The sequence below is a fragment of the Pagrus pagrus genome (genome assembly GCF_965226575.1).
Source record: "Pagrus pagrus genome assembly, chromosome: 2".
Lineage (NCBI taxonomy): Eukaryota > Metazoa > Chordata > Actinopteri > Spariformes > Sparidae > Pagrus > Pagrus pagrus.
Window position 1 is genome coordinate 20,293,885 of NC_140186.1, and position 15,850 is coordinate 20,309,734.

The 15,850-nt window shown below is 39.1% G+C and overlaps 2 protein-coding genes across 4 annotated transcripts; both read right to left on the reverse strand.

Moving 5' to 3' along the window:
• Nucleotides 1-785: 785 nt before the first annotated feature.
• Nucleotides 786-7,004, reverse strand: LOC311250220 (lysozyme g-like; the record flags this gene model as incomplete). 3 transcript variants are annotated; one of them, XM_084341797.1, is made up of 5 exons in its annotated part: nt 786-1,233; nt 1,325-1,475; nt 1,567-1,763; nt 1,936-2,013; nt 6,819-7,004. In XM_084341797.1, the coding sequence occupies 5 exons, from the start codon at nt 6,820-6,822 to the stop codon at nt 1,097-1,099; spliced, it is 567 nt and encodes a 188-aa protein (XP_084197923.1). In that variant the 3' UTR covers nt 786-1,096. The 3 variants fall into 3 exon arrangements, with proteins under 3 accessions (XP_084197923.1, XP_084197924.1, XP_084197922.1); XM_084341798.1 differs by lacking the exon at nt 6,819-7,004 and adding an exon at nt 5,513-5,516; XM_084341796.1 differs by lacking the exon at nt 6,819-7,004 and adding an exon at nt 2,282-2,346.
• Nucleotides 7,005-10,409: 3,405 nt separating this feature from the next.
• LOC311250209 (lysozyme g-like) lies at nt 10,410-11,775 on the reverse strand. The gene is made up of 5 exons (XM_084341785.1): nt 11,692-11,775; nt 11,356-11,433; nt 11,018-11,214; nt 10,776-10,926; nt 10,410-10,684 (listed from the first exon to the last, which is right to left on the reverse strand). Exons 1-5 carry the CDS (start codon nt 11,693-11,695, stop codon nt 10,548-10,550), a joined length of 567 nt encoding a protein of 188 aa, XP_084197911.1. The 5' UTR covers nt 11,696-11,775; the 3' UTR covers nt 10,410-10,547.
• Between the last annotated feature and the right edge of the window lie 4,075 nt (nt 11,776-15,850).

Consider the following 15,850-nt stretch of genomic DNA (forward strand, 5'->3'; position numbering starts at 1 on the left):
GCTTTATGCAGCAGGCCTGGATGGTTTGCCAGTGAAGACAATACATCATTTTATCATAATAACAAAATAAAACTCAGTTGTTAAAATAGTTGTGTATTCAAAGTTTACTAATCTTACTCTTATACTCAGTATACTCAGAAGTTTACTTTTATAAAACAAAAAGTGGGCCAATTTAGTCCCGAGCGGTTCCAAGTACACTATTAGTACATAGATTTTATTGTACTGACTACATAAAGTAGACAACGGAAGTATACTTGAACTGATACGTAAATTTACTTGAAGTATACTACTTTTTTGTAGGGGTACAGTAGTTTATATTTTACATTTGACTGTCCTCAGGACCCAGAGGGAAGAAAGACTACAAAGCTCAAAGGTTTCCAACGCAGTAATATTAGTCATGGTTAACTTGAATCCCCTGTGTACTTTTTCAGTTATAGAAATCCAAATAGTACTACCTATTGTGGGTTACTCTCATGGTTAAATTCAGTCTTTTATATTTACATGTATATACAAGAAACGTTACCTTCATTTGTTTGTTTTTTTAACTAACAGCATTTCAAAAGCTGAGAAAAAAATCAAGTGGTCCGAGACAAATAAATGAACAGTATTACCAAACATGACAGCTAGTGAATGCAGCTCATAGGAGATGTGGGTTTCTCTGATGGAAAGTTTCTTCATTTCATCACATAATTTGTCAAGGTTTATGTGCAATTTCCCTTTTTTTTAACTTTCCCTCTTCATTACACTGACGTAACATTGTAAAAATGTCTCTTTGACTCAGAGCAGTGACACAACAGGACTTTATTACATCTCTCATTTGCAGCTGAAACAAATTGCAGTAATCAATGTAGTAAAGCATCAGTATTAAGTAAATCATGTAAATCATGAAGCAGCCTCAACAGCAGTGCAGTTACAGTCATTAACAAGGATACAGTGAATATTTCTTTTCTCCTTTCTGCAAATAATGACAGCTCTCAGCTCAATAAACAGAGATATCATCAGAAGTTTTGCTTTGCATTGTGTTGACACAGGGCACACATCATCATCATGAACTGTAAGTCTTTTTACAGGTTCGTGTTTTGGACAGCTTCAGCTGTTAGAAGCCTTTATTTCTTTTGTACCACTGAGCTCTGGCAACAACATCATTGGAGTAGTCTCTACCGGTTGTGCTGCCGTCAACATTTTCATAGGAATGGACGTTTCCATCCCCCATATTGTAGGCTGCTATCCCTCCTGCAGAGACAAAATGAGAAAAAAGCTGAGCAAAAACCAGTGAAGAGAGATGGTGAGTGATGTGTGAGTGTACTGGTTCAATAAAACAAACCTTTCAGCTTCTGCTCTGTGTTCCAGCCAGGAAATTTGTTGCTGATCCGTCCGATGAAATAAACTAAGATCTCAGTCGCTTGGCAGAGGTGTTCCTCACTGTCCCATGCGCCCCGTGCAGTGTGTCCACCTCCATGTGGATTAACATCAACCTACAGAAATGGGATGAAAACTGCTGTTATTGTGTTGGACTGTGAGGCTCAACTTAGAGGACATGAGTAAAAGAGTAGTCTTTGTTATGACCTGCATCAGTCCCCAGGCGTTACCCCCATCTCCCCAGCCACCATTTAGTTGATTTCCAGCCCTGGACTCTCTGGAGATGATGGCAGCGATGAGAGCTGGATCGATTCCATATTTACCTCCAACGCGGTTGATTTTAGACCTGTACTTTTCCATTCTGCCTTCATCAATCTCTGCCATCTTGTGTGATGCCTGCACACCTTTAGAGAGAAATCAGACAGAGAACAGGATTATAGCATCAGCACAACAAATTCATCTATTTCTCTGTCAATCCATCAAACACTGTGGATGCACATGATGAAAGCAACATGATGACTTATTCTATCATTTGTGATTGTATCAGCTCCTGTGTTTGTCTACTGCAGACTTTACCTGAGCATTGCAGTCTGTCCTGCTGCGATGTTTGGCTTGAAGCACCAGTAGTTTCAACACGCATGATGTTTCCGTAACCTGCAAATGTTCAGTTTATTAGATTGCTTTCAACACACCTGCATATTTAAATTAGCACAATGCAAGTGGATTTTACTATTACAGTCAAATAAAAATAAAAGAAAAAGGTTAAAGACAGATAAAGTGCATTAGTGTATTAAGTTTGGAAGTAAAGATTTCATGTAAAGTTAAAGAGATAAGACATTGTTCCCTGGTTGTGTGTTTATACCACAAGCGCGTTCACAGCTAAAAGTCAAGTTGTACCAAGAGTAAAATAACAAGCACCCACCCATCTTTCCTGCTTCTGCTTCCAACGGTCTCCTTGAAACTAGAATGCGAGAGCTGCAGCACAGTGTCACTGTTCACCCTGTGGTGTAACAAGGGAGGTGGTCCGTATTTATACTGTTACACTTACTTTTGGTTTCTCTGTGACTCCACTGATAGATTATCTATTTGGAGCTCAGTGTCTCATTACAGATTACTGTAGTAGGCTATAGTGTTTACTAGCCAAGTACTAATCCAAGTCTACATTTCAATAATTTAGCAACTTGCAATGAATGCATTCAACCATGTGTACAACCCAAAAACTATTTTCTGTTTGATTTTTATTCCCTGCTAACACAGACATAAATCCCAAGCAGGCAAGAACTCCCCCTTTTTCGGGAAAATATGATTTTTATGTCACCCAATATATGTAAACACAACAATGTTACTTAAATAATAATTCAAAATGGTATCTTTATACATTTCAAAAGTTTACAACCCCCAGCCTTTGCTTCACAATCATTTTATCCACTGGCCCAACTCACATGTTGCAGGTACAGTGCATGTGATAGTCTGTCATTATTGGTGGCTGACCTCCAGTCAGTAGTTCAAATGAAGGTTATGTAAGACATTTCTTTACTTCTATCACTCACTCCCATTAAACCTTTTTATATCTGTCACCAATTTTTATTTTTGCTGCATTAGATTACAGGCCACAGGTATTTGCTGTCAGTATGAATGACATTTCACTAGTTTGAACTAATTTCAAGTTTTCAAATTCAGACTTTAGAGGAAACAGTTAAAAGTTCAGCATTCAGGACAGCAGGCATCATGAAAGTCTTCTGCTCATACTTTTATTGTATGTGCTGCACAATTATGAAACTGAAACACTGAGACCTCAGATGACATCTGGGTTCATGTTAACGTGTAACATCACGCATTAAACTTTGCTCTTTTTCCAAGGCCAAAGAGATATCAAATCATTTACGACTGCAAATGTTTTGTTTTCTCTTTGTTTTGTGCTGATTTTCAGAATCCCTCATGACTAATTGCAGGTGATTAAGATCACCTGTGTGCCGGGTGGGGAGACTGACTCCTGATTGAGGAGTGGAAGCAGCTTGGAGTGTTTCCCTCCCAGCCAATCATGGCTGCTCACATCATTCTAGTGAGGAAACTGTGTTTATTCGGGAACCCCTTGAAACCCAAGCCCCTATATACCTTCAGTCTGCCATTTTATATCCCTGGGGCTTGTAGGAGGCCTTTGTTTATTATACCCAGAAGAAGTATTTGTTTATTGGTTTATTGTCCAAGTAGACATTGGGCATTCCCCCTAGATTTACATGTTTTTGGTTTATATTTTTATGTAGGTTGGGCTGGCCTGTAAGCATTTTACTGCCAGTACCGCCACAACCTAATTTCCCTTTGGGGATTAATAAAGTTTTCTATCTTATCTACCCATCTGCATACAGAAATAGACATTTGAATCAGAAGGGAAACAAATCAATGGAGGATGTGACTAAAAACAGAGGGAAAAGGTTACATAAGTGCTGAAAAAAACACAGCCATTAAAAATGGGAGGTACATTTCCCTTCACACATCGTGTTATTTCTTCCAGATTATTAAGAAAGGGTTCTCATTCACAATATATCATCCTCTCTTTTCAAGCATCCGCCCAACATCAAAAGCATCTAGCACAGACTCTGTCCTAATTGGAGATAATTTTATAACAATTAATCAATAAATCCTTAACAAAACAGAGTTTTGTGTACACTTTAGGCATGTTTAATTCTGGCTTGGAGCAAGCTAAAACAGAATATACTGCATATGCTACTGTCAGTGTGGAAGAAGATGATTTTTTGCCACCCTAGCAGCACGGCTCTGTCTGCTGGTCCTGACTGAAATGTCTCAACTAATTGATGAATTGCCTTGAATTTAGTTTAGACCTTCATGGTGTCGGAATTTACACAAAATGACCCAAACGCAAGACACACTAACAGAGACAGGTGGGTAAATGAACAAAGAGCAAGCTTTAATACTGAGTCCAAAAAACAAAATCAAACATTATTAGATGACAAAAATGTTGTCAAGCATGCTGAAGTTACCGTGTAGCTTAAAGCACAAATGTGCCTTAGTGCAGCCTCACAGAGCAGTGACACCACATGACTTTATCACATCTCTCACTCTGTAGGCAGCTGAAACAAATTGCAGTAATCAATGTAGTAAATCATCAGTATTAAGTAAATCATGACATCATGAAGCAGCCTCAACAGCAGTGCAGTTACAGTCATTAACAAGGATACAGTGAATATTTCTTTTGTCCTTTCTGCAAATGATGACAGCTCTCAGCTCAATAAACAGAGATATCATCAGAAGTTTTGCTTTGCATTATGTTGACACAGCGCACACGTCATCATCATGAACTGTACAAGTTAGTAAGAGGTTTGTGTTTTGGACAGCGTTAGCTCTTGAAAGCCTTGAATGGTTTTGTACCACTGAGCTCTGGCAACAACATAATTGGAGTAGTCCCCCCGTTATTGTAGGCTGCTATCCCTCCTGCAGAGACACAATGAGAACAAAGCTGAGCAACAACCAGTGAAGAGTGATGGTGAGTGATATGTAGTGTAGTGTAGTGAATTAGGTCCCACTGAAGACGGCCGATTAAGTGATCAGAGGGCTGGCAAAACACAGGACCCAAGACCGATGGCTGCCTATTTGACAACAGGGACTACAGTACTATAATAGATAATCTAGGTGGTTTTATGCAGGGTTTGGCTCCTGGCAACCCCAGGCAGAACATTAGTCAGCTAATGAGGCTGCTAACATTAGCTGCATGACTAAACGAGGAACCAGTGACTGTCTAACAGCAGCTAAACTCTGTAAACCACCTCTGTACTAGATTTCCCATCCTCAAACTCGCTGCAGTTGGTCTCAGTAGTTTCAACCCTCATGATGTTTCCATAACCTGCAAATGTTCAGTTTATCTGACTATTTTCCATCAACACACCTGCACATTTAAATTAGCACAATGCATGTGAGTGTGTGTACACATCATGCCTGGCACCACAGGAGCTCCAACAATCAATACAATTCAACAAAAGGGTTAAAGACAGGTGCAGTATTCCCTTTAAATATGAAGACTTCATATGAAGGTAGATTAATAAGTATGACAGGGCTTCTTTCTTAGGGAAGTCATGGTTGTATGTTTATACCACAAGTATATTCACAGTTGAAACAGTAAATAAATACAAACACTAACCCATCTTTCCTGCCTCCTCCTCTGAGGGTCCATTATATTCCATCTTGTGCATTACGCTCTCAAAATTCAGGGCTCCTGACGGTTCCCAGGGTTCAGAAGAAGTCAGCTGGCTGCAGGGCTTTTTCCTATCGGCCACCTTCCTCTGGAATGGACCTCGGGCCCCTGTTTTACTGCTAATTATTTTGTGTGGCCTGCTCTCTTTCAGGTCACCATGGTGGAGAGGAGGTTGTGAGGCCTGCTCAGTCGTCTCCTGGATCCACACACTTTACATATTATAATTTGTATCAGATATTCTGTCAATGAAGTTTGTAAACTGTGATTTTGTTGTTCTGTTCTTGCGACATCTATTGCATGTCTGTCTGTCCTGAGAGAGGGATCACTCCTCTGTGGTTTCTTCCATCTTCTTTTTTCCCCTGTTAAAAGGTTGTTTGTTCTCAACATGTCAAGTTTTTCCTCACTCGAATCGAGGGTCTAAGGACAGAGGATGTCTGTAAAGCGCACTGAGAAAATGTGATTGTGATATTGGGCTATATAAATAAAATTATAAATACATAAAATGTATTTGATTCGATTTGACTTGAAACTGGAATGTGAGAGCTGCAGCAGAGTGTCCCTCCTTACACTCTTTGGTATAAGCAAAGCAGTACACCTGTAATTATACTGGTATGTTTACTTCTGGTGTAACTATGGCTTCCTCATCTTGGCTACTATTCTATTTCCCGCCTGCAGAGGGCTTTATTCAGCAGGCCAAAATTGATTTGATTTGATTTTCTTTGACTTGAAACTGGAATGTGAGCACAGCAGCACAGTGTCTCTCTTTACACTCTCTGGTGTGAGCATGGAGTTATACTGGTGGTTTACTTTTTCGTTCAAAGCGGTTCCGGTGCTAGTTATTAGCTGGTGCTAGTTATTAGCTGGTGCCAGTGCCACAGGAATTATGTTAAAACCGGTGCTAGTTTGGAGTTGGTGCTACCTGAGAACCTCTGAAGAACCATTTGCTTTTCCATGAGACACGGGGCCACCGTAGAGTCACGTCATTACGTCACGAAATACGCCTTGCGTCACTAAATACATCAGCGCTCAAAGGGGTTTGAACAAATATGACGGACAAGTGTAGCTCCTGGCTTAACCGTGCCTTCCTTGGCGTCAGAAAAAGACAGATGATATGTACTTTTGATTGATATAAAGTTATAAAGTGATAACACACATTATTGTTTCTAAGTATTCCAGTGTTTCTTTTATACCACAGGCACATTCACAGCTAGAAGTCCTTTTCTACCAACAGTCAAACAACACAAACACTCACCCATGTTTCCTGCTTCCTCCTCTGACACTGCAGAGCTGCAGCACAGTGTCCCAGCAGAGTGTCCCTCCTTACACTCTTGGGTATAAGCAAAGCAGTACACCTGTTATACTGGTATGTTTACTTCAATTTAACCTATGACTTCTTCATCTTGGCTGTTATTCTAGTTCTCGCCTGCAGAGGGGCTCATTCAGCAGGCCTGGATGGTTGCCAGTGGAGAGAAAGTGGAGAAAATCAGGTGGAAGCAGCTGATTTACAAGAGAAGCGTATTGCATTCACTTGAGTAATTTATTTTTTGGTCTGTTTTTCTGAGTAATTTATTTTTTTGGTCTGTTTTTCTGAGTAATTTTTTTTGGTCTGTTTTTCTGAGTAATTTTTTTTTTTGGTTTGTTTCTTTTTTCTGTTTTTCTGACTAATTATTTTTCCTGTTTTTCAGAGTAATTTATTTTCTGTTTTTCGTGGTAATTTTTTTCTGTTTTTCGGAGTATTTTTTTTTCTGAATTATCGCGATACTTCGAACTCCCACGGGAACCTCCAAACTGCCATATCTGTCCAACTGATTCTGGAGAAACATTACTATGTCTAGCAGATCTGAATGGGCTTTCCTTCTGAACAACCGCAAAGTCCTCATTTGGGGGGTGCGACCGCCAATCCGACCGGGTTATGGTTAAGGTTAGGGTTTCAGGTTCGGAATGGCGATCTTTTTTCAAAAAAGGGCCGGCATTCTGAAACATGAAAGTGAACCTTCGGAGTGGCGACCTGTCGCCGTCCTCAGGTGCCTGCGTAAAGTTGACAAACTAATGGTAATACCATCTATATGACTTAAAGACAGGACTATCTCCCAGTGTCTTAAACCCAGATCAAAGTAAAACTTGATTCAATTAAACAAGTCGGTCATGTTTGTCTCCATTATCGAGCTTTCAATTCACTTGAGTAATTTTTTTTTTTGGTTTGTTTTTCGGGGTAATTATTTCTGTTTTTCGGAGTAATTTTTTTTTGGTCTGTTTTTCGGAGTAATTTTTTTTTTGGTCTGTTTTTCGGGGTAATTATTTCTGTTTTTCGGAGTAATTTTTTTTTGGTCTGTTTTTCGGAGTATTTTTTTTTTCTGTTTTTCAGAGTAATTTTTTTCTGAGTTTAGAGAGCATTTGAAACAATAGACGCATTCATTCCTTTATTGAAAGCTCGATAATGGAGACAAACATGACCGACTTGTTTAATTGAATCAAGTTTTACTTTGATCTGGGTTTAAGACACTGGGAGATAGTCCTGTCTTTAAGTCATATAGATGGTATTACCATTAGTTTGTCAACTTTACGCAGGCACCTGAGGACGGCGACAGGTCGCCACTCCGAAGGTTCACTTTCATGTTTCGGAATGCCGGCCCTTTTTTGAAAAAAGATCGCCACTCCGAACCTGAAACCCAAACCTTAACCATAACCCGGTCGGAATGGGGCTTTGCGGTTGTTCAGAAGGAAAGCCCATTCAGATCTGCTAGACACAGTAATGTTTCTCCAGAATCAGTTGGACAGATATGGCAGTTTGGAGGTTCTCGCGGGAGTTCGAAGTATCGCGATAATTCAGAAAAAAAATTACTCCGAAAAACAGAAAAAAATTACCACGAAAAACAGAAAATAAATTACTCTGAAAAACAGGAAAAATAATTAGTCAGAAAAACAGAAAAAAGAAACAAACCAAAAAAAAATTACTCAGAAAAACAGACCAAAAAAAAATTACTGAGAAAAACAGACCAAAAAAAAAAAAATTACTCAGAAAAACAGACCAAAAAATAAATTACTCAAGTGAATGCAATACGCTTCCGTAGTAATGAATGCGTCTATTGTTTCAAATGCTCTCTAAACTCAGAAAAAAATTACTCTGAAAAACAGAAGAAAAAAAATTACTCCGAAAAACAGACCAAAAAATAAATTACTCAGAAAAACAGACCAAAAAATAAATTACTCAGAAAAACAGAAATAATTACCCCGAAAAACAGATTAAAAAATAAATTACTCAGAAAAACAGACCAAAGAAATAAATTACTCAGAAAAACAGAAATAATTACTCCGAAAAACAAACCAAAAAAAAAAATTACTCAAGTGAATGCAATACGCTTCCGTACTCACTGACTGTTACTGCAGCAGGCTGTTAAACAGCCACAGTAGTGAATGCAAGTGTGTGTTACTTTTTTTTTTTTACATTACATTTATTTTGCTGACGCTTTTATCCTAAGTGACTGACAGTAATGTTATATAAAATATTATGTTTCATTTTTATTCCTTATACAAGAAGTTAGTGAGCCGCTTGATATTTTGCAGATATTTTAAAATCTGCTAAGTAGGTAGTCAGTGGTTTTTTTTGTTTGTTTGTTTTTACCTTAGGTTAACCTATTGTTACCTTTATACAGGTAAATTTGCCCCAAATGTCGTCTTCTGATTTTCCGATATCTGTGGTGGATGTGGTGGTGTCAGGTCAGATGAACTCCACATAAATGTGAATATGTGGTCCCATATAAGTGTATAGCAGATTGTGTGAACTGATCATGAGTTTCCTGTAAGCCGAGCCAGCAACAGCGACCAGAAGCTAAAACACTAAACCAGAGATGAAACAAATGAACAACAGACACCATCATTTAGGTTTTAATTTTCCAGAGTTCATCTTTTTTTGCAGATATTTTCATGTCTGTCAAGTCTGAAGACTCACATGTGCAAGAGTCAATAGTGTTTTATATTTATATCCAAGAAGTGTTGCCATTATTTGTGGGTTTTTTTTTTTAATTGACAGCATGTCAGCAGCTGTGAACAAAATGTGGTTGTATATTAAAATAATAAATGGCATTACTAAAGACGATGGCCAACAAAGTCAATTCATAGATGTTTTTGTTCTTTTCTACACATGATGTGTCCATCTTCTCTGCAGATCTGTGATCATGTTCAGGCAGAACTTCAAGGTTAATGTGCAGCTTAAACTTTTACTTTCCCAACAGCACTTCATTTTACAGGTCCGCAAATTTTTCCAGTAAGTACATTAGAATTTTCTTTGAAATGGCCCCCAAATACCACATTATTTACCTCAAAGTTTGTTGTGTATACCCCAACATGATTTATAACCAGTGGTAATTTCTTTGCCTTTTTAATCTCAGCAGGCAACAAAATCAATATGAATTGTTGCAGCTTAGTTTCCATCTTGTTTCTGCCAAACTTCTGCAGGGTAGTAAATCGAGGTAAAGGGGAAGTTGGACAGAAACTACTCGCAAATCAAAATGGCATGATCAACAGAAGTTAAGCAGAAAGCAGTTTGAAGTTTCCTGGAAATGTATGAAAAGAATTAGCAGCTAATTATTAACTGCTTGTTGGGAAAAGGCAGAATATTCATATTTAAAATAATATTGGGGTAATTTCAGTTGATTTTGAGGTAATTATTGTGGTAATTTGAGGGTAATTTCAAATACAATGCTCTATAATAGCCACCTACTCACCATGACGTTTCTGGACCTGTGAAATGAAGTATTACCACTTTCCCTTCACATTGAACAGATTTAGCATTGAAGAAATGTTGCTTTGACACAGAGAGCGGTGACAATAATATGTTTTTATTATATCTCTCACAATCAATTGCGATGATCAATGCAGCAAATCAGCAGTATTAAGTAAATTATTTTAATCACGAAGCAACCTCAACAGCAGTGCAGTTTTAGTCGTAGACAAGGATGCAGTGAATATTACGTTTGTGCTGTTAATATCCCTTATTTCTTTTGTACCACTGAGCTCTGGCAACAACATCATTGGAGTAGTCTCTACCGGTTGTGCTGCCGTCAACATTTTCATAGGAATGGACGTTTCCATCCCCCATATTGTAGGCTGCTATCCCTCCTGCAGAGACAAAATGAGAAAAAAGCTGAGCAACAACCAGTGAAGAGAGATGGTGAGTGATGTGTGAGCGTACTGGTTCAATAAAACAAACCTTTCAGCTTCTGCTCTGTGTTCCAGCCAGGAAATTTGTTGCTGATCCGTCCGATGAAATCAACCAAGATCCCGGTGGCTTGGCAGAGGTGTTCCTCACTGTCCCATGCGCCCCGTGCAGTGTGTCCACCTCCATTTGGATTAACGTCAACCTACAGAAATGGGATGAAAACTGCTGTTATTTTATTGGACTGTGAGGCTCAACTAAGAGGACATGAGTAAAAGAGTAGTCTTTGTTATGACCTGCATCAGTCCCCAGGCGTTACCCCCATCTCCCCAGCCATCCTTGAGTGCATTTCCAGCCCTGGACTCTCTGGAGATGATGGCAGCGATGAGAGCTGGATCGATTCCATATTTACCTCCAACACGGTTGATTTTAGACCTGTACTGCTCCATTCTGCCGGCATCAGTCTCTGCCATCCGGTGTGATGCCTGCACACCTTAAGAGAGAAATCAGACAGAGAACAGAATTATAGCATCAGCACAACATATTAATCTATTTCTCTGTCAATCCATCAAACACTGTGGATGCAGAAGATGAAAGCTACATGATGACTTATTCTATCATTTGCAGACTTTACCTGAGCATTGCAGTCTGTCCTGCTGCGATGTTTGCCTTGAAGCACCAGTAGTTTCAACACGCATGATGTTTCCGTAACCTGCAAATGTTCAGTTTATTAGATTGTTTTCAACACACCTGCATATTTAAATTAGCACAATGCAAGTGGATTTTACTATTACAGTCAAATAAAAATAAAAGAAAAAGGTTAAAGACAGATAAAGTGCATTAGTGTATTAAGTTTGGAAGTAAAGATTTCATGTAAAGTTAAAGTGATAAGACATTGTTCCCTGGTTGTGTGTTTATACCACACAGCTAAAAGTCAAGTTGTACCAATAGTAAAATAACAAGCACCCACCCATCTTTCCTGCTTCTGCTTCCAACGGTCTCCTTGAAACTAGAATGCGAGAGCTGCAGCACAGTGTCACTGTTCACCCTGTGGTGTAACAAGGGAGGTGGTCTGTATTTATTCTGTTACTCTTACTTTTGGTTTCACTGTCACTCCTACACAGGGGATTATTCAGCAAGTAAACCAAAAGTAAAACAAAAAAAGTGAGGGGATTTACATGAAATAGCCCTCACTGATTGTAACAGGCAACCTACAGGATCATTTTAGTTTAGACCTTCATCGAGTCAGAATTTACACAAAATGACCGAAACGCAAAACACACACACACACAGAGGCAGGTGGATACATGAACAAAAAGCAAGCTTTAATACTGAGTCCAAAAAACAAAATCAAACATTATTAGATGAAATTAGATGTGCCTTAGTGCAGCCTCACAGAGCAGTGACACAACATGACTTTCTCACATCTCTCGCAGCTGAAACAACCTGCAGTAATCAATGTAGTAAAGCATCAGTATTAAGTAAATCATGACGCAGCCTCAACAGCAGTTACAGTCATTAACAAGGATACAGTGAATATTTATTTTGTCCTTTCTGCAAATGATGACAGCTCTCAGCTCAATAAACAGAGATATCATCAGAAGTTTTGCTTTGCATTATGTTGACACAGCGCACACATCATCATCATGAACTGTAAGAGTTTGTAAGAGGTTTGTGTTTTGGACAGCGTTAGCTCTTGAAAGCCTTAAATGCTTTTGTACCACTGAGCTCTGGCAACAACATCATTGGAGTAGTCTCCACCTGTTGTGCTGCTGTCAACTTTTTCATAGGAATGGACGTTTCCATCCCCCGTTATTGTAGGCTGCTATCCCTCCTGCAGAGACAAAATGAGAGCAAAGCTGAGCAACAACCAGTGAAGAGATGGTGAGTGATGTGTAGTGTAGTGTAGTGAATTAGGTCCCACTGAAGATGGCGATTTAGTGAACAGAGGGCTGGCAACAGAGGGCCTATTTGACAACAGGGACTACAGTACTATGATAGATAATCTAGGTGGTTTTATGCAGGGTTTGGCTCCTGGCAACCCCAGGCAGAACATTAGTCAGCTAATGAGGCTGCTAACATTAGCTGCATGACTAAACGAGGAACCAGTGACTGTCTAACAGCAGCTAAACTCTGTAAACCACCTCTGTACTAGATTTCAGTATTACAGGGCCTCTATCTTAGCGAAGTCATGGTTGTTGTGTTTATACCACAAGCACATTCACAGTTAAAACAGTAAATAAACACAAACACTCATCCATCTTTCCTGCCTCCTCCTCTGAGGGTCCACTATATTCCACCTTGTGTATTACGCTCCTGACGGTTCCCAGGGTTCAGAAGAAGTCAGCTGGCTGCAGGGCTTTTTCCTATCGGGCCACCTTCCTCTGGAATAACCTCCCAGCTGACATCAGACAATCTGGCTCTATTGACATCTTTAAATCTAAACTCAAAACTCACTTCTTTGACCTAATCTCTAATTAGTCTTTGACTTCAATTACTAGCTTCTTCAGTGGGTCAGTCTCAGTCTCAGTGAGTTACCTATAGTATCGGAATTCACATTGTCCTGCCGACGAGAAGCAATCTGTTTATTCTGATTAACACGGCATTTCTCTAACTTTTGTTTATGTTTTCTGTTCCCACAAGCTGCAAGCTCTGTCGCTCTCTCACTCTCTAAAGCTTTCTCCTCCTCCTCTTCCTCTCTTTTCATTCAGGCTCCCTTCTGATGGACCTCGGGCTCCTGGGACCATCTACCTCTCCTGGCTCCTGCTGCCTCACATATTGATGCATATGGATCGTCATACCCTGGGCTCCGCTTGAACATTGCTCTCCTCTTTTTTACTATCTCCTTATATCTGTATTTCTGTCAAATTTGATGCCTCTTCACTCTGATCTTTTCTTGTGTGGCCTGCTCAGTTGTCTCCTGGATCCACACACTTTATATATATATTATAATTTGTATCAGATATTCTGTCAATGCAATTTGTGATTTTGTTGTTCTGTTCTGTACATGCGACATCTATTGCATGCCTGTCTGTCCTGGGAGAGGGATCCCTCCTCTGTGGCTCTTCCTGTGGTTTCTTCCTTCTCTTTTTTGACCCTGTTAAAAGGGTTTTTTCCTCAACATGTCAAGTTTTTCCTCACTTGAATCGAGGGTCTAAGGACAGAGGATGTCGTTCACTGTACAGATTGTAAAGCCCACTGAGAAAATGTGATATAAATAAAATCATAAATTCATAAAATGTATTTGATTCGATTTGACTTGAAACTGGAATGTGAGAGCTGCAGCACAGTGTCCCTCTTTAGAGTCTTTGGTATAAGCAAAGCAGTACACCTGTAATTATACTGGTATGTTTACTTCAATTTAAACTATGACTTCTTCATCTTGGCTGCTATTCTATTTCTCGCCTGCAGAGGGGTTTATTCAGCAGGCCTGGATGGTTTGCCAGTGAAGAGAAAGTGGAGAAAATCAGATGAAAGCAGCTGATTTAAAAGAAACAGTTCTCACTGACTGTTACTGCAGCAGGCTGTTTTTTTGTGTGTGTTTTTTTTTACATGACATTTATTTTGCTGACGCTTTTATCCAAAGTGACTGACAGTAAGACCAAATACTATCGGTTTCATTTTTATTCCTAATACAAGAAGTAAATGAGTTCACCTTGTTTTGCCTTTATACAGAGCAATTTTACTGTTTCTTTCATTTTCATGTTCTGATGATGCACAGTCAAAATGTTTGCATGTAGAAGAGCAGGCACACCCTGAAAGCTCACTTTATTTTCTGCGCTGCACAATAATGAAGCTGGAACACAGAGACCTCAGATGACATCTGTGTAAATGTAAACGTTGAACATCATGCATTAAACTTTGCTCTTTTTCAATGGGCAACGTTTTAAAACACTTGAGATATCAAGTCGCTTATTAGCCTGCTGCAGCTGTGTATCAAATAGGTGGAAGCATATATCCCATATAAATACCAGTCTTTCATCACCACTAGAGGAATCGAGATTTCCAACAAGCAGTTAATTTTATGCTGTAAACCAGAGGAACCAGAGGAAATGTGCAATTTCCACTGCACATCCTGTGTTTCTTCTATCTGATTATTAAGAGAAACTGCTCATGTATCATCCTTTCTGCATCTGTGAATCTGGGTTCTGCTGGTACAAAGTCCAAAAGCATCCAGCTCAGACTCTTAGCTCTGAGCCACACGCTCACTGGTTTACGTTGAAGATTAATTGATGGCTGGATGGCGTGATATTATTGGTTGAAATTAGTTGGTTTGTTAGTTGGTTGGTTTTATGTTTTTTTTATGTTTTAGGGTATATATTGTTAAATAGGTAAACAACATGACTGTAGATGTTATCATTTCAAAGAGTTGGTTTGCAATTGAAACAGACAGCAGGATGGACCAATGTGAAATTAAAAATAAGTGTTAAGTCTCTGAGTTTCAGAGAGACTAGAGACCCAGAACTTCCGTTGCTGGATCCACCCACTCACTTCCCCTGGAAGGTGCAGGGAGGTGGCCCATGCAGATGGAAAAGTTTCATAGTCTACAAAACATTTCTGGAGCTTCACAGCAAAACAGAGTTACAGCATTCTCCTAAACAACTGAAGTAGATGGGGACTTGTTTTTAAAATGTAAAAAACTATTAGGGTGTTATCTGAGTCTTCTGAAGCCCGAGACGCCACAACAGCATATGACCAAAAGAAAAGAAAATGTATCTGTTCTTTAAAAGGAATCAATCCATTTGTGTGGTAGCAATAATAAAGTGCTGCTGAGCAGTTTTAGAGCAACTTAAGCACATTTATTACACTTGTAAAAAAGGAAAATCCTGTGACATGTGATCACACACGAACAAATCCTTACAGTGTTTGTAAAGCCCTCAGGTACTTGACTGGAAATAAATAAATAAATAAAAATGTTGTGAATAACACTGAAATAATAAAATAAATGACATGATGGTATGGTAGGTAGGTATGTTAATATTGTTATCATCATGAGTATCATTTGATAACCATTAAGGGCATGAGTTCAGTCCGGTCAAACAGTAAAAATAAAAATGAAAGCAAAAATAACTTATAGCTTTAAGGTTTAGATAAGAAACTGCTTACGATGGAATAATTTGTTTTCAGTT

Excerpts from the sequence above, each read along its gene's own strand:
- LOC311250209 (XM_084341785.1), bottom strand. Across the intron at positions 10,927-11,017 it reads ACGCCTGGGGACTGATGCAG|GTTGACGTTAATCCAAATGG; the intron begins GTCATAACAAAG and ends CCATTTCTGTAG. Across the intron at positions 10,685-10,775 it reads CACAGAGCAGAAGCTGAAAG|GAGGGATAGCAGCCTACAAT; the intron begins GTTTGTTTTATT and ends TTGTCTCTGCAG.